This window comes from Micrasema longulum, unplaced genomic scaffold (assembly GCF_059751315.1).
Source record: "Micrasema longulum isolate JH-2025_06_02 unplaced genomic scaffold, ASM5975131v1 h1tg000263l, whole genome shotgun sequence".
In the NCBI taxonomy this organism is placed as follows: Eukaryota; Metazoa; Arthropoda; class Insecta; order Trichoptera; family Brachycentridae; genus Micrasema; species Micrasema longulum.
The window spans coordinates 65,135-84,421 of NW_028277467.1; the positions used below are offsets into that span (position 1 = coordinate 65,135).

Genomic DNA, 19,287 nt, shown 5'->3' on the forward strand with positions numbered 1-19,287 from the left:
ATGAAAGGTCATAAGCCCTGTAAATGCCTAGACTTCCATATTTCCTTCTCAAAAATGTTTTTCCTATCTGTTGCAATAAATTTAGATCCTAATTACTCCCTAGGGAGGAAATCCAGCCTTTCAACGAACATTTGGACATACTCAAAATTTTGTTAAGTAAAAATTATTATTTGTTTAGTTTACTTCCTGCAATAAAACACATATTACCACGTCAAAATTGCATGTTACGAATAAATAATATAACAACAAAAATAGTTATGAATACACTTTGAAAATAAATGTTTTTATTCACACTTAATGAGAAAATAACCTTTGTCCATTTTGTTAAACTGTTATGGGACCATATTAGACACACCCTCATCATTAAGTGGACGGGGATTTCTCATCCCCCTGCTAGACCCAAATAACACTTGTGTTCGCACATATGCATGTTCTACTACCTGTCTTTGCGGAGAACACGTTTCGAAATATTTTTTTTGCTTTTAGGTACTGTGATTTAGTCGAAGTTTGAAAAATAATTTTGTCATGAGATTTATCTTGCACTGTTTTCCTCTGGTGATATGAACCATTTTCATTTTTCTATCTGCACCTAGTGGTGTATATAAAACTGCATTATTAATTTTGGTATGAGGTGATCAAGCTAAGGGATTCAAGTGTCAATCTGTGCCCAATGCGAAATTGCATTGAAAGCCCCATGCACTTTCCCCGATCTGTTTTAAAGATCTTGTGGCCTCTTTTCAGAACCGCAAATTGTAGTGTCGAAGGTAAAAAATGCAGATAAAAAATTCGTATTTAAAATGAACGCTCTTAAAACCAAAACCATGGTGGCCAGTAAACAGAGAATCCATCTCACTATAAATGGTAGTTGGATAGGGCAGGTTACCCGTTTTAAATATTTAGGATGCTGGCTAAATGATGAGTGGAATCCGGATTCTGAAGTAAAAACCAGAATTGAAATTACAAGATCAACCTTCTATAAAATGCAAAAACTCCTGTGTAACCGAGATTTGAGACTAAGCACAAGATGGAGAGCAATAAAAGTTTATGTATTGCCAGTGTTGCTGCATGGAGTGGAGGGTTGGCCTCTTAAAGTTTCAAAGACAAACACAATTGATGCCTTCAAGCTTTGATTGTGGAAAAGAATGCTTCGAATCTCATGGACTGATTGCGTCTCCAAAAAGGAGGTTTTAAGTATTATGAACAAAGAGAGGGAGTTACTGACCACTGTCAAAAGAAGAAATTCCTCATACTTTGGTCACATATTTCTCAATGAGCAGTATGTTCTTCTCCTACTTATTACGGAAGGAAAGATAGATGGTAGGCCGGGAATGGGACGGAAAAGAGCATCATGGCTCAGAAATCTCAGACAGTGGTTAAGTGTGCCGTTTGCAGCAGCGCTGATGAGACTGGACCAGGATTGTGATGAATTCAGAACGATGGTCGCCAACCTCCGATAGGAGCGGCAAAAGAAAAAGAAATTGCTATGTAAAATAATAATTTAAATCAATATTTCACGTTTCCTTCACTAAAAATCGAACCTAAGATCTTATAATATATTTATTTGGTTATTTATTATTTTTTTGCTTATTTTGAATCGCTTTATTAATTTCTTAGACTTCCAAGTGGTCTAATTTTTAAATTTAATTTTAAACATGAAGAAAATTTAATCCAGTGTTTTTATTGAAATCATTAATATTTTATATCAAATGATTCGCAATTTCATAGAAATTATTGTTATTTTGAAACCGTAAGTTTTCTAATACTCTAATGCCTTACTCTTACTTTTTGTAAATTTAAATAAATTTTAAGACTGTTTAGATTACCTAAGTGTTATATATACTCATTAATGTCAATCTGTTAGGGCTTAAGCCTGTTGATTGGCTTGCAAAAAAATACGTTTTAAAGTTTCTTTTAGTTTTTCCGATGTAGATTGAATCACAATTATCACAATTTAATTGGTATATGCCTGAACTGTATTCTTCATCCACCAGGTATCGAAAAAATTCATGCTATGGTAATACAATTATAAAAATAAATACGAAATAAATAAATAAACGTTTTTAATGCTTTTAACTTGAACTTTGATTCAAAGTAAATTTTCTCAATGTAAGCAAGTTATATTTATAAATTTCTTCGAACATTTGACTGGAAATTTCCGATTCCAATTTCAATTCGTTTTACCTGCCTTGTATTGCAAGATCCATACAGATTTCAAGTTTAGCTGAGTTGTGTAAATATACCTAAGAATATTTCGATGTCGTGGGGACCAGATTGATATCGAAGGAGGGCTTGAGGGAGAATCGGGGAAGGAATTGAGAGGTGGGCAGGAGATAGAGAGCCAGGCAGAGGTTAAAAAGTGGGAGAGGGTAGCAGGAAACGAGAGAAATTTCAACCGAATGGGTTAAATAAATATTTGGAGATATTTAAGTTTGAAAGAATTGTTTGCAACATGTTACTTATATTAACTGTGCTTGAATTTTGAAAGGAAAATAATATCTCAAGCTAGGAATAAGTCTCTTATTAAAAAAAGGTGGGCAATTTTTTTTTTTTTGGAAACAGAAGATACGTTTTGCTGAAAAAATGTAAATTTTTGTACTTTTGGTAAATGTAAAATTTATAATCAGTACTCTCTTTAAAAAATCATTTGGACTTCTTAATTACATTGAAAGAAGTATTTTGTATTTCAATTGTGTTTGGAACAATGGTTTCAAACAACAATTTTGGCCGAAGTTGGTTTTATTAGTTTTAATGTGTTATAACTAATTACATAGGTCTTATACACATTCTGGAAAAATGATTATGCCAAAAGGTGTTTGCGGTTAGAATATTAGACCTATGTTAAAAATTAAAAATTCCATAATACGAAATTTTTTTATGTGAGGAATAACGTTAAAATATATTAAATATTTGAAAACGATTTTACAATTTTATTGATAAAACTATTAATGCATAAAAAACATGTTTTTATTTATTACTTTCGGTTATGATAATGGTAAAACCGAGTAAATACAAAACGGCTCGCAGTTTGAGTCGCGTCACTTGACGTCACTCGTTATGCCCACCGAATGCACTTCTAATTGCTTGGCCATAGTGGCGTAACGTTGCGTTGTGTTGTGTACAAAATTTAAAATTTTGAAATGATAACTCGTTTATTGACAAAAAAATGCTTTTTTATATAAGTAGTAACCGACAGAAACACCCACGGTCTTATGACCGACTGCAAGGAGAATTCATTGTTTATTGATTTAAGTGTTACTTGCAGGGTGAACAGTTGCAGAACAACCCTGCTGAAGGACTTGTAGTCTTGGGAAGGACAATGAGGATCAGAAACTTGACAAGAGAGGATTCAGGAAACTATTCCTGTAAGGCAGCCAACACTGAAGGAAACGCTCGGAGTCAAATTCTTACACTTAAAATCCTTTGTAAGTTAAACATAATATTATTATTTACTTGCACGTTTACATAGAAATAAAAATGAACTTAAAATCTACACCGTACTGTGAAGTGTAGAGAGGGGGTGGGAAAAAATAATGAGGATAAAGGAAATACTTTATTTTGCTGGAGTTTTTTACAGAAATAACATAACAATACATTTTAACAATACTAGAGCCAATTTTTAACATACACTGTTAATTTAATAAAACAAGAATATGCGACCAATATAACAATATATTTACCGTGGCTGATAATTTTTTAATTTTTTTTTTTTTTTTTAATTTAGCAATTTGCGAATTGAAATGAAATGAATGAAACGAATGAAAAGAATGAAACGAATGAAACGAATGAAACGAATGAAACGAATGAAACGAATGAAACGAATGAAACGAATGAAACGAATGAAACGAATGAAACGAATGAAACGAATGAAACGAATGAAACGAATGAAACGAATGAAACGAATGAAACGGATGAAACGAATGTAACGAATGAAACGAATGAAACGAATGAAACGAATGAAACGAATGAAACGAATGAAACGAATGAAACGAATGAAACGAATGAAACGAATGAAACGAATGAAACGAATGAAACGAATGAAACGAATGAAACGAATGAAACGAATGAAACGAATGAAACGAATGAAACGAATGAAACGAATGAAACGAATGAAACGAATGAAACGAATGAAACGAATGAAACGAATGAAACGAATGAAACGAATGAAACGAATGAAACGAATGAAACGAATGAAACGAATGAAACGAATGAAACGAATGAAACGAATGAAACGAATGAAACTAATGAAACGAATGAAACGAATGAAACGAATGAAACGAATGCAATGAATGAAATGAATGAAACGAATGAAATGAATGAAATGAATGAAATGAATGAAATGAATGAAATTTAATGCAATGAATGAAATTAATGAAATTAATGAAATTAATGAAATTAATGAAATTAATAAATATAATAAATTCAAATTGAATAAATTCTCTTACACGCAGAATTGTAACATCGTGTTACTACCACAAGCAAAAGACAGATTTTTCTGAAATTCATAAGTTAAAAAAAACACCTATTGACATAATGTTGAATAATTTTTTCTTCATTATTTCCAATAAAAATTAATTATTTAGGCTTAATGTAGCCAAGTAAATTAAAAATCATAAAACCACGTGCATTTTCACCCATAGCCAATAACCGACTGATTGAACGAGTTTAGTTTTTGACTTTGTATTTTTCTCACAAACACCGGCCACAAAACAGCGTCTCTGTCTTCATTGTTACAAGTTTTACCATCGTAACCTTTGTTATTTAACAGATTTATTGTGGTTTTAGAATAATTTTCATTTGTATAATTTTTATATGTAAGGACAGATATTATTTAAATTAGTAAAAATTTTACTTTCCAAATCTAATGTGAAATATTCATTTGAAAATAACAAAAATAGTAAAACATCTTTAGGTGACATACCATCAATTTATTTTTTTTTAATGTAAGAAATACAACTTCATAATTTAAATAAATAGCAAAGATACGTTAGGTCTTGTTTTCTATGTAGATTCGTGTTACACCATAGCCACACGAGAGTATTTTGTTATTTTTGTAAGTTAGTTTATTATGTGCGAAGTTGAATTGTTTAGTTCTGTTGAGGTGATATCTCTACAAAACAGCGCTTTAGAAATTAGGCAAGCGTTGCGTTGTTATCAAAGTTGATATTTTTTTAGCGTATTATATAAATACTATGTTTTTAAACTGAAAACTATTGCTTTAATTGTGAGAAATACTCCTAACATAAGAAAATATATAATATTTATTGCAATATAATGTGCAGTGATAGGCGCATTATTTGTCTACCATGATTGAGGTCTCAGGTTAAATTCCAGGAAAAGTCGAAATTAAAAATTGGTTTAAGGGTAGTTTACTGGCACATGCAATGCAAGACTCATATTTTTCCCTGCATGTTGCAGATATTAAATTAACATTGAGTTCGGTGAACTGATTCAATGCCCTATGCACCGTTGAGGGTGAAACCTAAAACGGAAGCTTACGTCAGTATTTAAAATCATCTTTAAAAAATCCGCTCAAACAGTTCTTATTCTGTAGGCTGACAATCTAAATATTTTATTTATTTTACACTTTATACACATTTGTATATGTGTGAGGACGGGCATGTTGCCTTTAGGCAATATCTTTCTGCCTACCCAAACCGTTTGATTCGAGAAAATAAACAGTAGTTTTATGGACATATTCTAGGTATATTAATATAAGATCTTGAAATTTGATTATTAAATTGATATATACGTAGGATTTTTAAATAGAAACAAAAATTAACTAAAAATTTACACCATACTGTGAAGTGAGGAAGGAATGAAAAAAAATGAGGATAAAGGAAAAACTCAAATATTCAGATAGTGAGATTTCAATCTTTATTTTAATGTATATAAAGAAGAGGCTCCTCGATATTCATAATATTCATTAGGAGTACGTAGTATTTAATTTATTTAGTGAAAGGGGAGATATAATCATGATAGTTGATAAATCAGAAATAATTATCCGCTTTATATGTTTTCAGCGGGAATTTCTGTATGACTTCCCAATTACAAAGTTTTTCCTGCTCAGCAGTGCGTCAGTTCTACGCTGAAGTTTTTCAGTACTCAGATTTCAGGATTTCAAAATGCCTCGGTAATGTGAAAAGGACTGAAATGTGCGATTACAACAGAGGCTTCATATTAAAGCATAATTCTTTAAATGATGTGATTATGCCTTAATTTCAGAACGGGAGGAGGTTTTTAATGAAGATAGCAGAATAATTTTCGTAAATGGGATAATAACTGCTTAATGAAATATTATATTTAAGACTGAAGAAATTTTTATATACCAAACAAATATCTTGGTTATGGAAGTAAGATTTGAAATTCTGAAAAAACCCAATAAATACCCGATATTACAAATATTATTTTTTATTTGTTTTCTAGCATTGGTTTTGATTGTTCAGTATATACGTAGTATAGGCGTAACATTGGAGTATTTGATAATAGAAACTTTAAGTTCTTCAACGGCATTACTGCAATGTTGTGCAATTCCATAATGACCACGCTGCTGGTCAGTTCGTCTATCACGTGACCAGTTGTTTTTATTTCAGCCACTTGGGGCACTGCGGACGCAATAACTAGTACCACGCGAAGGCAGATTTTGTTTCATTTCATTACGAAGGCTAAAATTGTGCCCCGTAGGCAAATATTTGTAGCCCTGATGGCAAATATTTTGATACTGTGACCGAAGGCTGAAATTGTGCCACAAAGGCAAATATTTTTTTAATTTTAGCCCCGAAGGCAAACATTTTGATATTTTGCCCGAAGGCTAAAATTATGCCCCGATGGCAAACATTTTTTTGATTTCAACCCTGAAGGCAAATATTTGTAGACCCGGAGCCAAATATTTTGATACTGTGCCGTAATCTCAATTTTTCCATCTGTTAATTTTCGTGATGTTTAAAAACTGCAACCTTTATTGATGCGAAGAGATTCATCTGATCGAATTATGTCAATCAAAGTCTCAAAACAATTTACGGTTTTTCTTGGATCTGTCATTTTTATTAAAATATTTTCAGTTTTTACCTCTTTGGGAGTCATTAAGATTAAAAAAGTTTCTTAAAACATAAAATAAAGTTTAAAATAATACTGTTACAGTATCATAGTGGAGAGTAAAGATTTATTTAGACGTCCTTTCTATTTTTTCTTTATTTGTATTGTTAACCTAGCGAATCAAAAAAAATAATTATTTTGTTTCACTGACGAGGATTTATACTTATTTTATTGATGTGATACTCTTGCTCTTCATTTATAATTAATTAAATCACTAAATCAAATGCAATTTTCCACTCTTACTTTCCTTTAATCATCCTTTACAACTCCTTATCAACTTCCTTCTTTTCCTTCCCACTATCCCCTTTTTTTGTTCATATTTTTCTTATTTTAATATATAGTATATTTATCATTTATATAGTTTAAATTTAAGGCCATCGTCGCTTTATTTCAGTATTATTTAGTGAATACATATAATAAAATGGCAGGCCGTCCGATCTAAACATTTTATATAATTTTAAAAAAATATTTTCATTTAACCTGTACATCTGTTTGTATTCGAAATATATTTTTAAAAAAGTAATTGAAATAGTTGTTCTTTCCCAGTAATTCGAATGAGGTCGTCCTTGTGGTGTAGAGGTTAGCGCGTGAACCCCAGGTGGTCTTGGGTTCGATTCCTCACATGTTTGAGATGAAATATTTATTTCAAAAGGTGTTTTACACTATAGAATATTTTATATTCCCTGGACTAGCACCTGAAGTCTAAGATTGATCATCTTACTCTTTTGTAACATAGTTTTTTTTGTGAAAATAAATATAAGCATTTTTATAATTTACCCAAATATTTCAACTTCGGTGACCATTTTCAACAATTTGTAAATAACTCACTTTTAGAAAACCGAAATCAAGTTGAGCTAGAGTGGGGTTTAAACCTTGGATCTCTGATCTGCGAGTCCAACAATAGCCACGGGACCACAACCCAATTCAAATTGATCAAGATTGGTGTATCAATGCAGTTCCCTATGTATTTTCTTATATATTTCCATTTCTAAACTACTAACTACTAACAAGCGATAATTTGTTTGCCTATGTTAGAAGTATAAATTAATGTTCTCAAAATAACAACTTAAGCGTTATATTTTAGAACATTTAAGGGTAGATAAATTATGAAGTATTTACTGTGGGCACTTTAAAGTGTTTTAACTGCCATTTCGATAAGAACAAAAACACTCATAACATTCCTGAAATCTCAGTGTCTTCATCATTTCTTGCGAGATATGGGATGAGGTTTGAGTCTCGACTGAAATTTACAACCCCAACTCTAGGGGTCGCCTTCCTGAGTCGTTCATCACCACAGCAGAGAATCCTTATCTTCTTAGCAGCCTCCGTAGCGGGCCACACCTGATAAAACTGGAATTACATTTTTTTTTCACTAATTGTTTTCTTTTAGTACTTTGTATTTTTTCCGTGTGAAATTCGTGAGATACGCTCCTTAATTATAAGTTATAGCGCAGGCAAAAACTGAACCTTTTTCTGTGCGTTTTGACTAGAAAAGAAAAATCAGTGTTTTTGTATTTTTAAGATATAATTACTGCTAAAACAAAAATATTTTTGATATAAAAGTGTGGATTTGTAAAATAAATGCAGACAGCGTATTGCTGAGAAAAAAATTTAGTCGTTAATATTTCAAAATAAATATTTTTACGGTTTAGGTTCTATCTTACACTTAATTTATTTATTTATTTACACCTTTTATCAAAAATACAATTTCACGTTTACTTTGCCCAGCTAACTAGGGTACATACCCCGTTCTAAGCTAGGCAATTAAATTCTCATATATGATAATAATTAATAAATTAATAGAGAGCACAGACTTATAAAATATAAACTTACTCGAATACACATTTTGATACATATACATACATATATATATATATACACATATATACACATATATACACTTGTACATCCACCCATGTGCATACATAAACATACATTCATAAAAAATAGACAATTTATTTATAATGTGAAACTTCATGATTGCAATTTGTTTATATATTTTTTTAAATTATACTTTATTTTCATATTTTCTTTTCGACATCCAACAAGAATCTCCAATCCACGGAATTCATCAACCTTTCCGAGTCCCCTACGATCAATCCCATGTCAACACCTTCCACAACTTGACAACACTCCCGTCTTTCTACAATTCAGGCAAAAGGTTTTGTTGTCTCGATGCCAGAACAATGTTGACCCCTTCACAGAATCAGATCCCTATTAGAGTATTTTGTATTATGGTTGTGGTTGTGGTTGACGCTTGAGTAAATGTCTATATTTATGTGTGTAACCACTAACGTTCTCAATTATATACTGTTGAATACTATTCAGTACTCTGAATTCGATGAAGAGCAAGTCACTTGGATAAAAAATATTAATTTTCAACTTGTTTTTACCCACAGCTTCTTTTGCGTGATATAAGGGAAAAAAATTAAATAAAATTATTTGTCTGCATAAAAAGACTAAATAGTATTTTAAACATTTTTTTGTCAAACAGGACAGATGTAGCAGTATGGATTGTGATTCCGTTCTTTTTTAACTTTCAAAAAAGATTTTTCATCCATGAACCGTTTTTTCAGGACAAAAATAGCCAGTGTCTCGGCCCGGTCTTCTGGAGTCAATATTGCAATACCAAAAATACCACAATTTATTGGTGCACGGCGACGTAGCATCGATACCCTGTTTTAATGTATATTTATTTTTCTATTAAAAATTTTTCCGAGGGAGTAATATTTTTTTGGGAATTAATAATCATTTTTTGACACTTCTTAGCTGGTAGACTATTTTTATGCAAAAAATCAAGACGATTGGTTGCTTTGATGAGAAACGCAAACAACCTAAACACATTTTTGTTTTACAAATATTTGAATAGATTATTTTTTTAACCGAAGACAATGATTAATGTTATTGTTTCACACGCATAATATTTATGATTCTTATCTAAAAACATGATTATAAATGAAATTTTACACTCAATTTTTTCTCCATCGATCGTCTATTATTTCTAATCACTTTCCTTTTTTTTCAATTTTCTTATTTTCTTTTAACAATATTTTGAGTCTGTCCAAATTTTTGTAGACAAAGACTGGATTCAACTCCCTGGGGAGCTGTTTATATTAACATATTACAACAGAGATGTAGAACATTTAAGAAAAGGTAATATAGAAGTCTAAGCATCTACAGGGCTTATGACCTGTCAATGGCTGGTTTAAGTGGCCACTTTACACACTGTGTAAAATTCATCATTCTGCTTATATATATTTTTTTCTTAATAAAAAAGAAATATTTGCGTTCTTATGATTTACCCAAAAATTTAATTTGAGGGCCATTTTCAACGAGTTGTAAATAACTTACTATTAGAAAATGGAATCAAGTTGGGGTAGAGTGGGATTCGAACCGTGCACCTTTGGTCTGTGAGTCCGAGACACTAGCCACGGGACCACAACCCGATATAAGATGAATTAGATGAATCTCACCCGCAAAAATAAAGGTCTCAGCTCTTAAACTTCACAAACATCAACAGATGAAAGAATTGAAGGAATATAGATGTTCAAATATAGGCAGAATGGTGAATGTTACACAGTGTGTAAAGTGACCACTTAAACCAACCATTGACAGGTCATAAGCCCTGTAGATGCCTAGACTTCTATATTACCTTTTCTTAAATGTTCTTCATCTCTGTTGTAATATGTTAATTTTTTTCTTTTATTTTCAAGAAAACTGCTTTAACTTTTTTGTTATTCATATTTCTAAAATCGTTGCTTTTTATGATTCTATTAAAGTTAATACATCAAATTGGATAGCAGGCCTCACTACGAGATGTTTTATTTGTCTTCATATAAGTTTAGCATAATAAGGTTATTATACCAAAGTACACATCTGTTTATTTTCCTAGTAAAATACAATGATCTATGTTATTAGTATGTACAAAGGGTAAAAATGAGATTTTTTTCAAATTAAATAAATTGAAATATTTTCAAATTAACCCTTAAAAGACTGTGATAAATAACCCCATAAAGCGCAGTGATGTAACATCGTGTTACCTCTAGTAAAAGACGGAATATTCTAAAGTTCAGAAATTAAAAAAAAAAAACATAAAAACCTACTGTTAAATGATTCCTTTTCTATAACTTATGCGATTTAATACATAATTTAGCCCTGTTATAGCAAAATAAAAATAAAAATACAACTACGCCGCTCATGTTACGCGTGTGCGTCCCCCATCACTGTCATCAATCGACTGAAGACTGAATCTGTTTAAGACAACACCCACCACTGAACAGCGTCTCTGTCTTCCTTGGTTTGACTTCTATCTCTGTGCTTTCCCTTGTATAAGGTATCTGTATAAATGTGTTGCTGAATTAGCGGACATTCATTCTTCGCGTAGCAAGGATAAATATTTTTCGTATTTTTTTTTGCATAACAACAGGCTAGGAGGCCCAATTACAGTGGTGAATTACATCACAGAACCCCCAGGCTTGAGAAAAATCACATCTTATTTTTTTTGTTCTCACCGGGAATTGAACCTGAAAGCTTCCTTGCGTGAGTCAAGCGTCTTGACCACTACATCACGGAGGCCACCAATTAACATTAAGCATAGTTATACACATTTTACTTTCCAAATCGGGTGTGAAAATGTCCATTTGAAGATTTTAAATGATACGAATTCATCATTTAAAAAAATAAGAGTTATATATCAAGTCTTGTATCATATGTCAGCTAGTAGGACTCACAGCCACACAAGAGTTAATAAACACCATCAAGAAGCTCCTTTTTTTATGTCTTCCTCTTTGAAAAGTCCAGTGTAGAATCCTTTTTTCGAAAATTGTTATTTTTTGCAAATTTCATGCTTTATAGATAGCTAAACAAGTAAATAAAATATAATTATTTGGTTAATTAATGATGTGTTTTTTTTTTCAACAGATGTTCCCGTTTGCAAAGCCGGTATAGAAGCGAAGGAATTAGCAACTATGCATCACAGTCCAGTTCAGTTACGCTGTGAAGTGGATTCGCCCCCCGAAGCCGGCTCAGTTAAATTCTCCTGGACGTACAACAGAACAAGGGATGTTTTACCGGTAAGGGCTAATCCTTATAGACGTGCGCTGTTTCAAAAAATGCATTATTTACGAATTGTTTATTCCAGATGCACGATATGAAAATATACGGTTTCCTTTATTCCATTTATTTATAACATAATAGTTTACTATTGTTGGATGTAAGTTTAATTATTATGATAAATAAAATTAAATTAATATTAGAACATTGTTAAAAAATCACAAAGACAAAGTCCATAAATATAATAAATCTGGAATATACCAATTAAATTGTAATGATTGCGATTCAATCTACATTGGAAAAACTAAAAGAAACTTATATATTAGAGTAAAAGAACACTTAAGATGCTTAAATAATAATAATTTTTCTGAATTCGCAAATCATCTCATAGAAAATAATCATAACTTCAATAAAGACACTGGATTCAAAGTACTTCATGTTGAAAATAAAATATTAAAATTAGACAACTTAGAAATCTTAGAAATTAAAAAAGCTATTCATAATAAGAAAACAATAATTAATAACCAAATTAACAATATTTCTTTTAGTCCTCTCCTGGCTTACTTCGAAAATAAAGATATCAAATTACCACTCACGTATGAAAAAACCACTTGATTTATTGGGTCCACGTGTAGTATTTAGTTAACATGATAGAAATAAAATAAAAAAGAATCAATTCATTAGTTACGTGAACCTTGACAAAAAAGCTTATTTGCTTTGAAACCGGTCGGTGAAAAATAAAAATTAGTGGTTAAAAACAAAGTTGTTCTTTTTTTTTATTAAATTGATACATAATGTCGGAGGAAAATTTAGGCGTTCACTATGTATTATTTTTGTTTTATGATAGTGAAAATAACAAGCCTTGTTGTGTGATGGTCAGCGCGTTAGCCTGCCATGCAAGAGGTCTCGGGTTCGATTCTTGACATGGTTGAAATGAAATATTTAGTTAAAAGGGTGTTTTCACACTAGAATATTTCATAGTCCCTGGACTGGAACCTGAAGCGTAAGACTGCTCATCTTACCTAAATGTAACAAAAATGATCGAGATACGCTGCGATTGGTGTACGTACATCACCATTAGGTGCGGAAAGGGAACGATGATGATGAAAAATAACAATCCATGAATTTTTCCACAGACATTTTCACTTTAACTCAGTTCAGTATTGAAAAAATCGGCGTTTATTATAAGTAAGGCATAGTATTATTATAAAAAAACAGTATAGAAGGAAAAAAAAACAAGCAAAATGAAAATATAGGCTAACATAATAGGCACATCTATTCTTACTGGGCATAGTAAATACCTGTTCTTGGGTAGACAGCATTGTCTAAAAACTGTTTTTAAAAAACTATTAATTATTAATTTTATTATAATGAATAACCACAAAGTTAGTGCTTCAAATTAAAAATTTAGAATATTTTATTCGTTTGGATTTTAAAAATAAAGGCATTTTCAGAACTACTGTATACTTAACATTTTCCTCACTAAGCATCCAAAAATTACACATGATCCGAACGGGGGGACTAAATGACCCCAGCGCCTGCTTGTTTATGGCGTAAGGAGAATAAAACGTTGGAAGTATTTATGATCGTGCAATAATTAATTTATTCATTATTTTACGTACACATATTTTACTTATTCGTGTATTTCATTCATTTTTGTTAGTTTGTCGAATGCATACGTACATATAAAAAAATTTACCATTGTATTTTTTACGTATTTTTTTGTTTTAATACAAAAAAAACTGTTTGAAAATTTATAAAAAAAAACAGGAAATGCTTCTTTCCATTATTTTACGATTTCATAAAAATATAGGGAAAATAACTTTAATAATACTTTAGTTATCGAATTAAAATCTGTCTATGGGGGATTCAAATCCCTCTCTTCGCTCCGGCTAGGTTAACTCAATTTCTTTCAAAATGGTCTGTTGGACAAAAACGAAAAAAGCGACGTTATGTAAAGAAACGATGTAAGGAATTGGAAAAATGAGGATGGAAGTATGTTAAATGCTATGGAAATACGATTTCTCACGCTAATGTGTGGTAAAGAAACGAATCATAGAAAATTTAGAGACCTGTACATTATGTTACGCTTAGATAACCACTATCGACAAGATTAAGAAAGGAGTTATACGCTGGTTTAGACATGTAGATAAAATCGACAGCGAACTGAGAAAGACATGGCATGACCAAGTCAAAAAAATACTTAAATATGGACTTGTTAAAATATGGAACAATCTACGCGCAAGCATAAGGAGATATATGAATGTGGAGGAAGCGAGGTTTGTATGAAAAGACAGTGTATTATATATAAGGTGTATCTATTCTCTCTGTCCATCCCTATGGGAAAACGCTATGATGTTTTGATTGGTTATTTGTTTATAGATACATAATATGTAACTTAATAAGTTCAGTGTCATCATTATTTATCAAACAATGTTTTTAATACGTTCAAATGTTTGTAGACAAGCTGGATACTACTGTTACTAAGTATATTACTCCCTAGGGACTTATTTAGATCCAAATTTGTTGCAACAGAGAGGGAAAAAAAATAAAGAAGGGATTTTTTTTTGGAAATCTAGGTATTTACAGAGCTTGTAACCTGTTATTTACTGGTTGAAGTGGCCACTTAATGTACATTATATGTTGGATGGAGGAGTTGACGAAATGGATGTTTAAGCGTAGGCGGAAAGATGAATGTTACACAGCGTTTAAAGTGGGGTTTAAACCATAAAGTTGATATATCATAAGCCCTCTAAATGCCTAGACTTCCATATTCTCTTTCCAAAAATATTTATTGTCTCAGTTGAAAAAAATTTAGGTGATAATTATTTGTTCAAAATGTTTAATAGCATAAAAGTTTTGATATATATATGCACTTTTGAGTACATATGGTAAAGCTAAAATATTTTATTTAACTACAATATTTTCATTACCCTTATCCAGTTTTACAGGGGGGTTATTTGATTTTTAGTTAAGACTCTGCTTGTAGATTTTTTGAACTGATTTTTTAAACTGATTTTGTACATTTTTAGATTCCCGCATCACGTTCTACAACTACTGGGAATGTAAACGAGTTATCTTACACCCCCCAAATGACAGGGGATTTTGGAACTTTGGCTTGCTGGGCTACCAACAGCGCTGGACATCAGAAGAACCCCTGTCTCTACAACATCGTACCAGCAAGTTAGTAAATTCAACAATCACTTTTTTAAATACGAGGGTTGATGGATCTATTTAAAAGAGTTTTTTTTTATCATACGAAACATTAAAGTATATGTATAAAGGTATTCGTGCCGATGTTGGAGAAGCGGCAGCTGGCTGGTGTAAAGGAGCCAAATAGTCCGCGACGGTAGCATGTTTCTTGACTTAATATCTGCACATTACCTATGTGTATTATATTAATTATATAACTGTTGTTATTTTTCTAAGAAATGCATTTGCTACTTACACAAAACTTTAAAACGACACAACACGGCATATTTGAATTCGAATCCGGAGTTTCGTATTGAACGACGTCTACAAAAAACGAATGGGTCAAAATAACTACTCCTTCAAGAGTAGTTAAGTCACCTTCTATTTGATGCGCGTATGCGGTTTCTGAACTATTCATGAATATATAACTGCAACTCCTATTTAAAAAAAAGAAAATGTAACAAAAAAGTATCAAATGAAAGCGCGCTTTATAGGTATGTAAGTAAAAAAAAAATACTGCACAAAAGTAGGTATGTACATAATTTAATGAGTTTAAAAAATAATTTCAGTATGCTAAAATTTTATGTTTACAGCAATAATTATTTTCCTGTGTTAAGAATTTTTTAAACACATGATTAGAATTGACACTCGGTATGTGTTGCTTTATTATTTCCACTCCTAGTCTCTACATCAGGACTTTAAGTGTTAATTATGACTGCATCAATAATTTCAAATAGATTAGGCGAAGATTATTAAAACAGCGTCCACCCACGTTACTACAGTAAGGATGTTCTAATCATCATATTGGAGACCAAAAAATCCGAAAAATATTTTTCTTACTGTGTACTGTGGTACTGTGGCATATTATTCATAACTTTTTTCCCTATTTTTTCTTTGCTGATAAGCTTCTTAAATAGAGATTTAGCTGGTAATTCCTTTAAAAAAAAGGTCTTTGTTTATTTTCAATCTATTTCGTTTACATATATCATCTTTTATAAGATTTCCATATTAAATCATCTCTACACATTACTAAGACTAAATACGATGTATTTATTTATTTTACTTTTTTAAGATAAACAGCAAATCTGCCTTTTAAAAAAAATTATAACACTTACACCGCAAGACAAATAAATTTACGAGTTCTCAAAAAAAACTAAAATTGACATATAATGAATTATTCTTGATATTTAATTAGTTTTTTTTATATTGTTTGACATATGTGATGACTACTCGTTATTTCAAGGTTAAAATAAAAAATCTTACTCATGAATTGTACTTAGAAATTGCCATTATATATCAGGTATCAGATTACCCGAACCTTAGAGACCCGTAACGGTTCATTTATGGTCGAGTGTTTGTGATGGAATAATAAAAGACATGTTATTTTTTAATTCATATTTAAGAAGTAGGTTCTTATCGCTTTATTTTAAATTAAAGTATTTTACATTTAAACATATTTATAACATTTAAAAATATTTAGTACTTAGTGAATTCACCTTTATTTTTTATAACATGTAAAATTCTATTATTTAGAGAAGCGTAAAGCGAATCTAAAATTTCTGATGTTATTTCTTCTTCCCAAACTTGAATTAAGTTTTTTTTTAATTCCTCAATGTTTTTTGATTTTTTTTTCCCGACTTTTTTTTTCATAATCGCCCATAAATTTTCTATCGGGTTCAAATCAGGGCTATTCCCGGGCCACGTCAACGATTTTAAGCCAATTTTCTCCTTGAATTCATTGATCTATAAAAAAACAATAAATTATTTATCATGTGGTCACAAAATGCATTTAAAAATATATATATTTGTACTCACAGTGCGGGCTCTATGGCACGGCGCAGAATCGTCCTGAAAAATTGGGTCCGCGGTATACTGCGTAATGTCCTCGATTGTTGGAATAATATGTTTTTTTAACACTTTTTTGTACTGAATGGCATTCATCGTACCCTGTACAAAATTTAGAGGTCCTAAACCGTATGCTGTCATGCACCCCCAAATCATCACGTAGGGTGAATGTTTAACGGTTCGAGTGACGCACGACGGATGATATCTTTCCCCACGTTTTCGTCGAACTATCTTTCTGCCGTCTGGACCAAAAAGGTTGAATTTTGATTCATCAGAGAAAACAACATTTTGCCAATCCTCCAAGGTCCAATTCTGGTGCTCTTTCGCCCAATCCAGTCTAGCCTTCTTCATTTTGTCCGTGAGTAATGGTTTCTTTGCGGGACTCCGTGCTTGGAAACCATGCTCCAACAGCCGCCTGGACACTGTTTTTACTGAAAATGTTGATGTGCTGGTAGACTGCACCTCTGCGTGTATTTCAGGTGCCGTTAAAAATCGATCGCGCATAACAATTTTTTTTATTAAGCGATCATCTCGGGCAGATGTCACGCGCCCCCGTCCGCTTCCTTTTTTCCGTTCTATGGATCCAGTTTCTTGGTTTTTTTTTAATAAAAACCTCACTGCACCTTTTGAATACCCAACTCGACGAGATATTTCACAATTAGATATGTTTTCTTGCGACAATGTGATTATTTTGGATTTTATCGCAATCGACATTTGCTTTGCACTTTCCATGATTGTTGTGTTATGTTCACTCAAACGCGGGTAAAACAAGACTGTTGAGACATTTTAAAATGTAAATATTGTAGAAAGGTGACACATAGTGTCCTTAATTTATTAAACAAAAGAAAGAGGTATCGATAAAGGATTTCTTAGAAAAAGGGTTCAGTAAAGTCAAGGGGCGCGGTAGCAGGTAAACTCGTATTTTTTTTTGTCTTGCGGTGTACATATTCGGCTTAATATATATTTATTTTTAAAATCATAAATTTCCTTTTACCCAAGATTTAAAAAAAAAATTAAACCTAAAAATTATACAAGATTTATAAAAAAAAATAACCTAAAAATTATACAACATATTCAGTAAAGAGTTTAAACAATTCAAGAATGTATTAAATGTAAAAAAACAAATTAAATAATAAAATACTTTAAAGGAATACAACAAGAAGTATTAGCACTGTTTCATACAGCTGGACAAAGTGAACAAAAAAAATTATATATGATGAAATGCATAAATTAATAAATATCATTACCATTCACCATCTTTGAAAAAGTTTAAAAAGTTTGTTCTATAGGAACAATACCCTACACTAAATATTTATTTTTGTATTTGACGGACTTATGCAGTCCATAATAACGATGGTAAAAACAATTTCTTATAATAAATGCAGGCACTAATTAAATAAAATACAATTAAATTAAATTAAAGCTAGGACAAAAAAAAAATTACTACCTCAAGACAAGATCCGATTTGTCTTAGTAATTTTTAAATGTAAAGACTTAAACCAAAAAAGTCCAGGTCATGTCTCGAGATTTATCAGATACGTGGGAATAACTATTGCTGAGTTCATGAAGTCTGTTTAATACGGCATTACAAGTATACACTGTCCGTGAATTGTTGCTACAAAACGTTGGCACCTGTCTTATAAGAGATAATAGTTCAGGGCTATCCCATATTGAATTTACAGTTTCGAATACATTTAAAAGGTCCATAATTTTTCTCCTTTCGTTAAATTTTAACAAATTTAATGTTTTTGGTATAAAATCGTCAAAAAAGTCATATAAAAATAAATAAATACTGCCTGCCTCAAACTAGCATTAAGTATATTTAAGTGAGGATAGACAGTTTGTAAAATGTTAATATATAAAATAAAATGTGGAGTATGTCCAAAATCTTGATGACAGGCTAGATTTCCTCTCTGAGGAATTAAAAAAAAATTGCAACAAAAAACTTCACAAAAATCGACAGATGGAAGAGTTGAAGAAATATGTACGTTCAAACATAGTGTGAAGTACTGATTTTACATTTTCTATACTGGCAACTCATATAAGACTGTAAAAATTCATTTCCTTCCCAAATCCTTCCTATTTCAAAATTCTTGCTTCGTTGCT

The 19,287-nt window shown here is 31.3% G+C and overlaps 1 protein-coding gene across 1 annotated transcript in view; it reads left to right on the forward strand.

The window, feature by feature from the left end:
- Window positions 1-1,196: 1,196 nt before the first annotated feature.
- Window positions 1,197-19,287, forward strand: part of LOC148283063 (uncharacterized) — a 59,507-nt gene continuing 41,416 nt past the window's right edge. Inside the window, exons 1-4 of the mRNA XM_088224127.1 lie at window positions 1,197-1,439; window positions 3,251-3,422; window positions 12,013-12,164; window positions 15,177-15,327. Coding sequence (XP_088080253.1) covers window positions 1,197-1,439; window positions 3,251-3,422; window positions 12,013-12,164; window positions 15,177-15,327 — 718 coding nt within the window. The remainder of the gene's footprint in view (window positions 1,440-3,250; window positions 3,423-12,012; window positions 12,165-15,176; window positions 15,328-19,287) is intronic.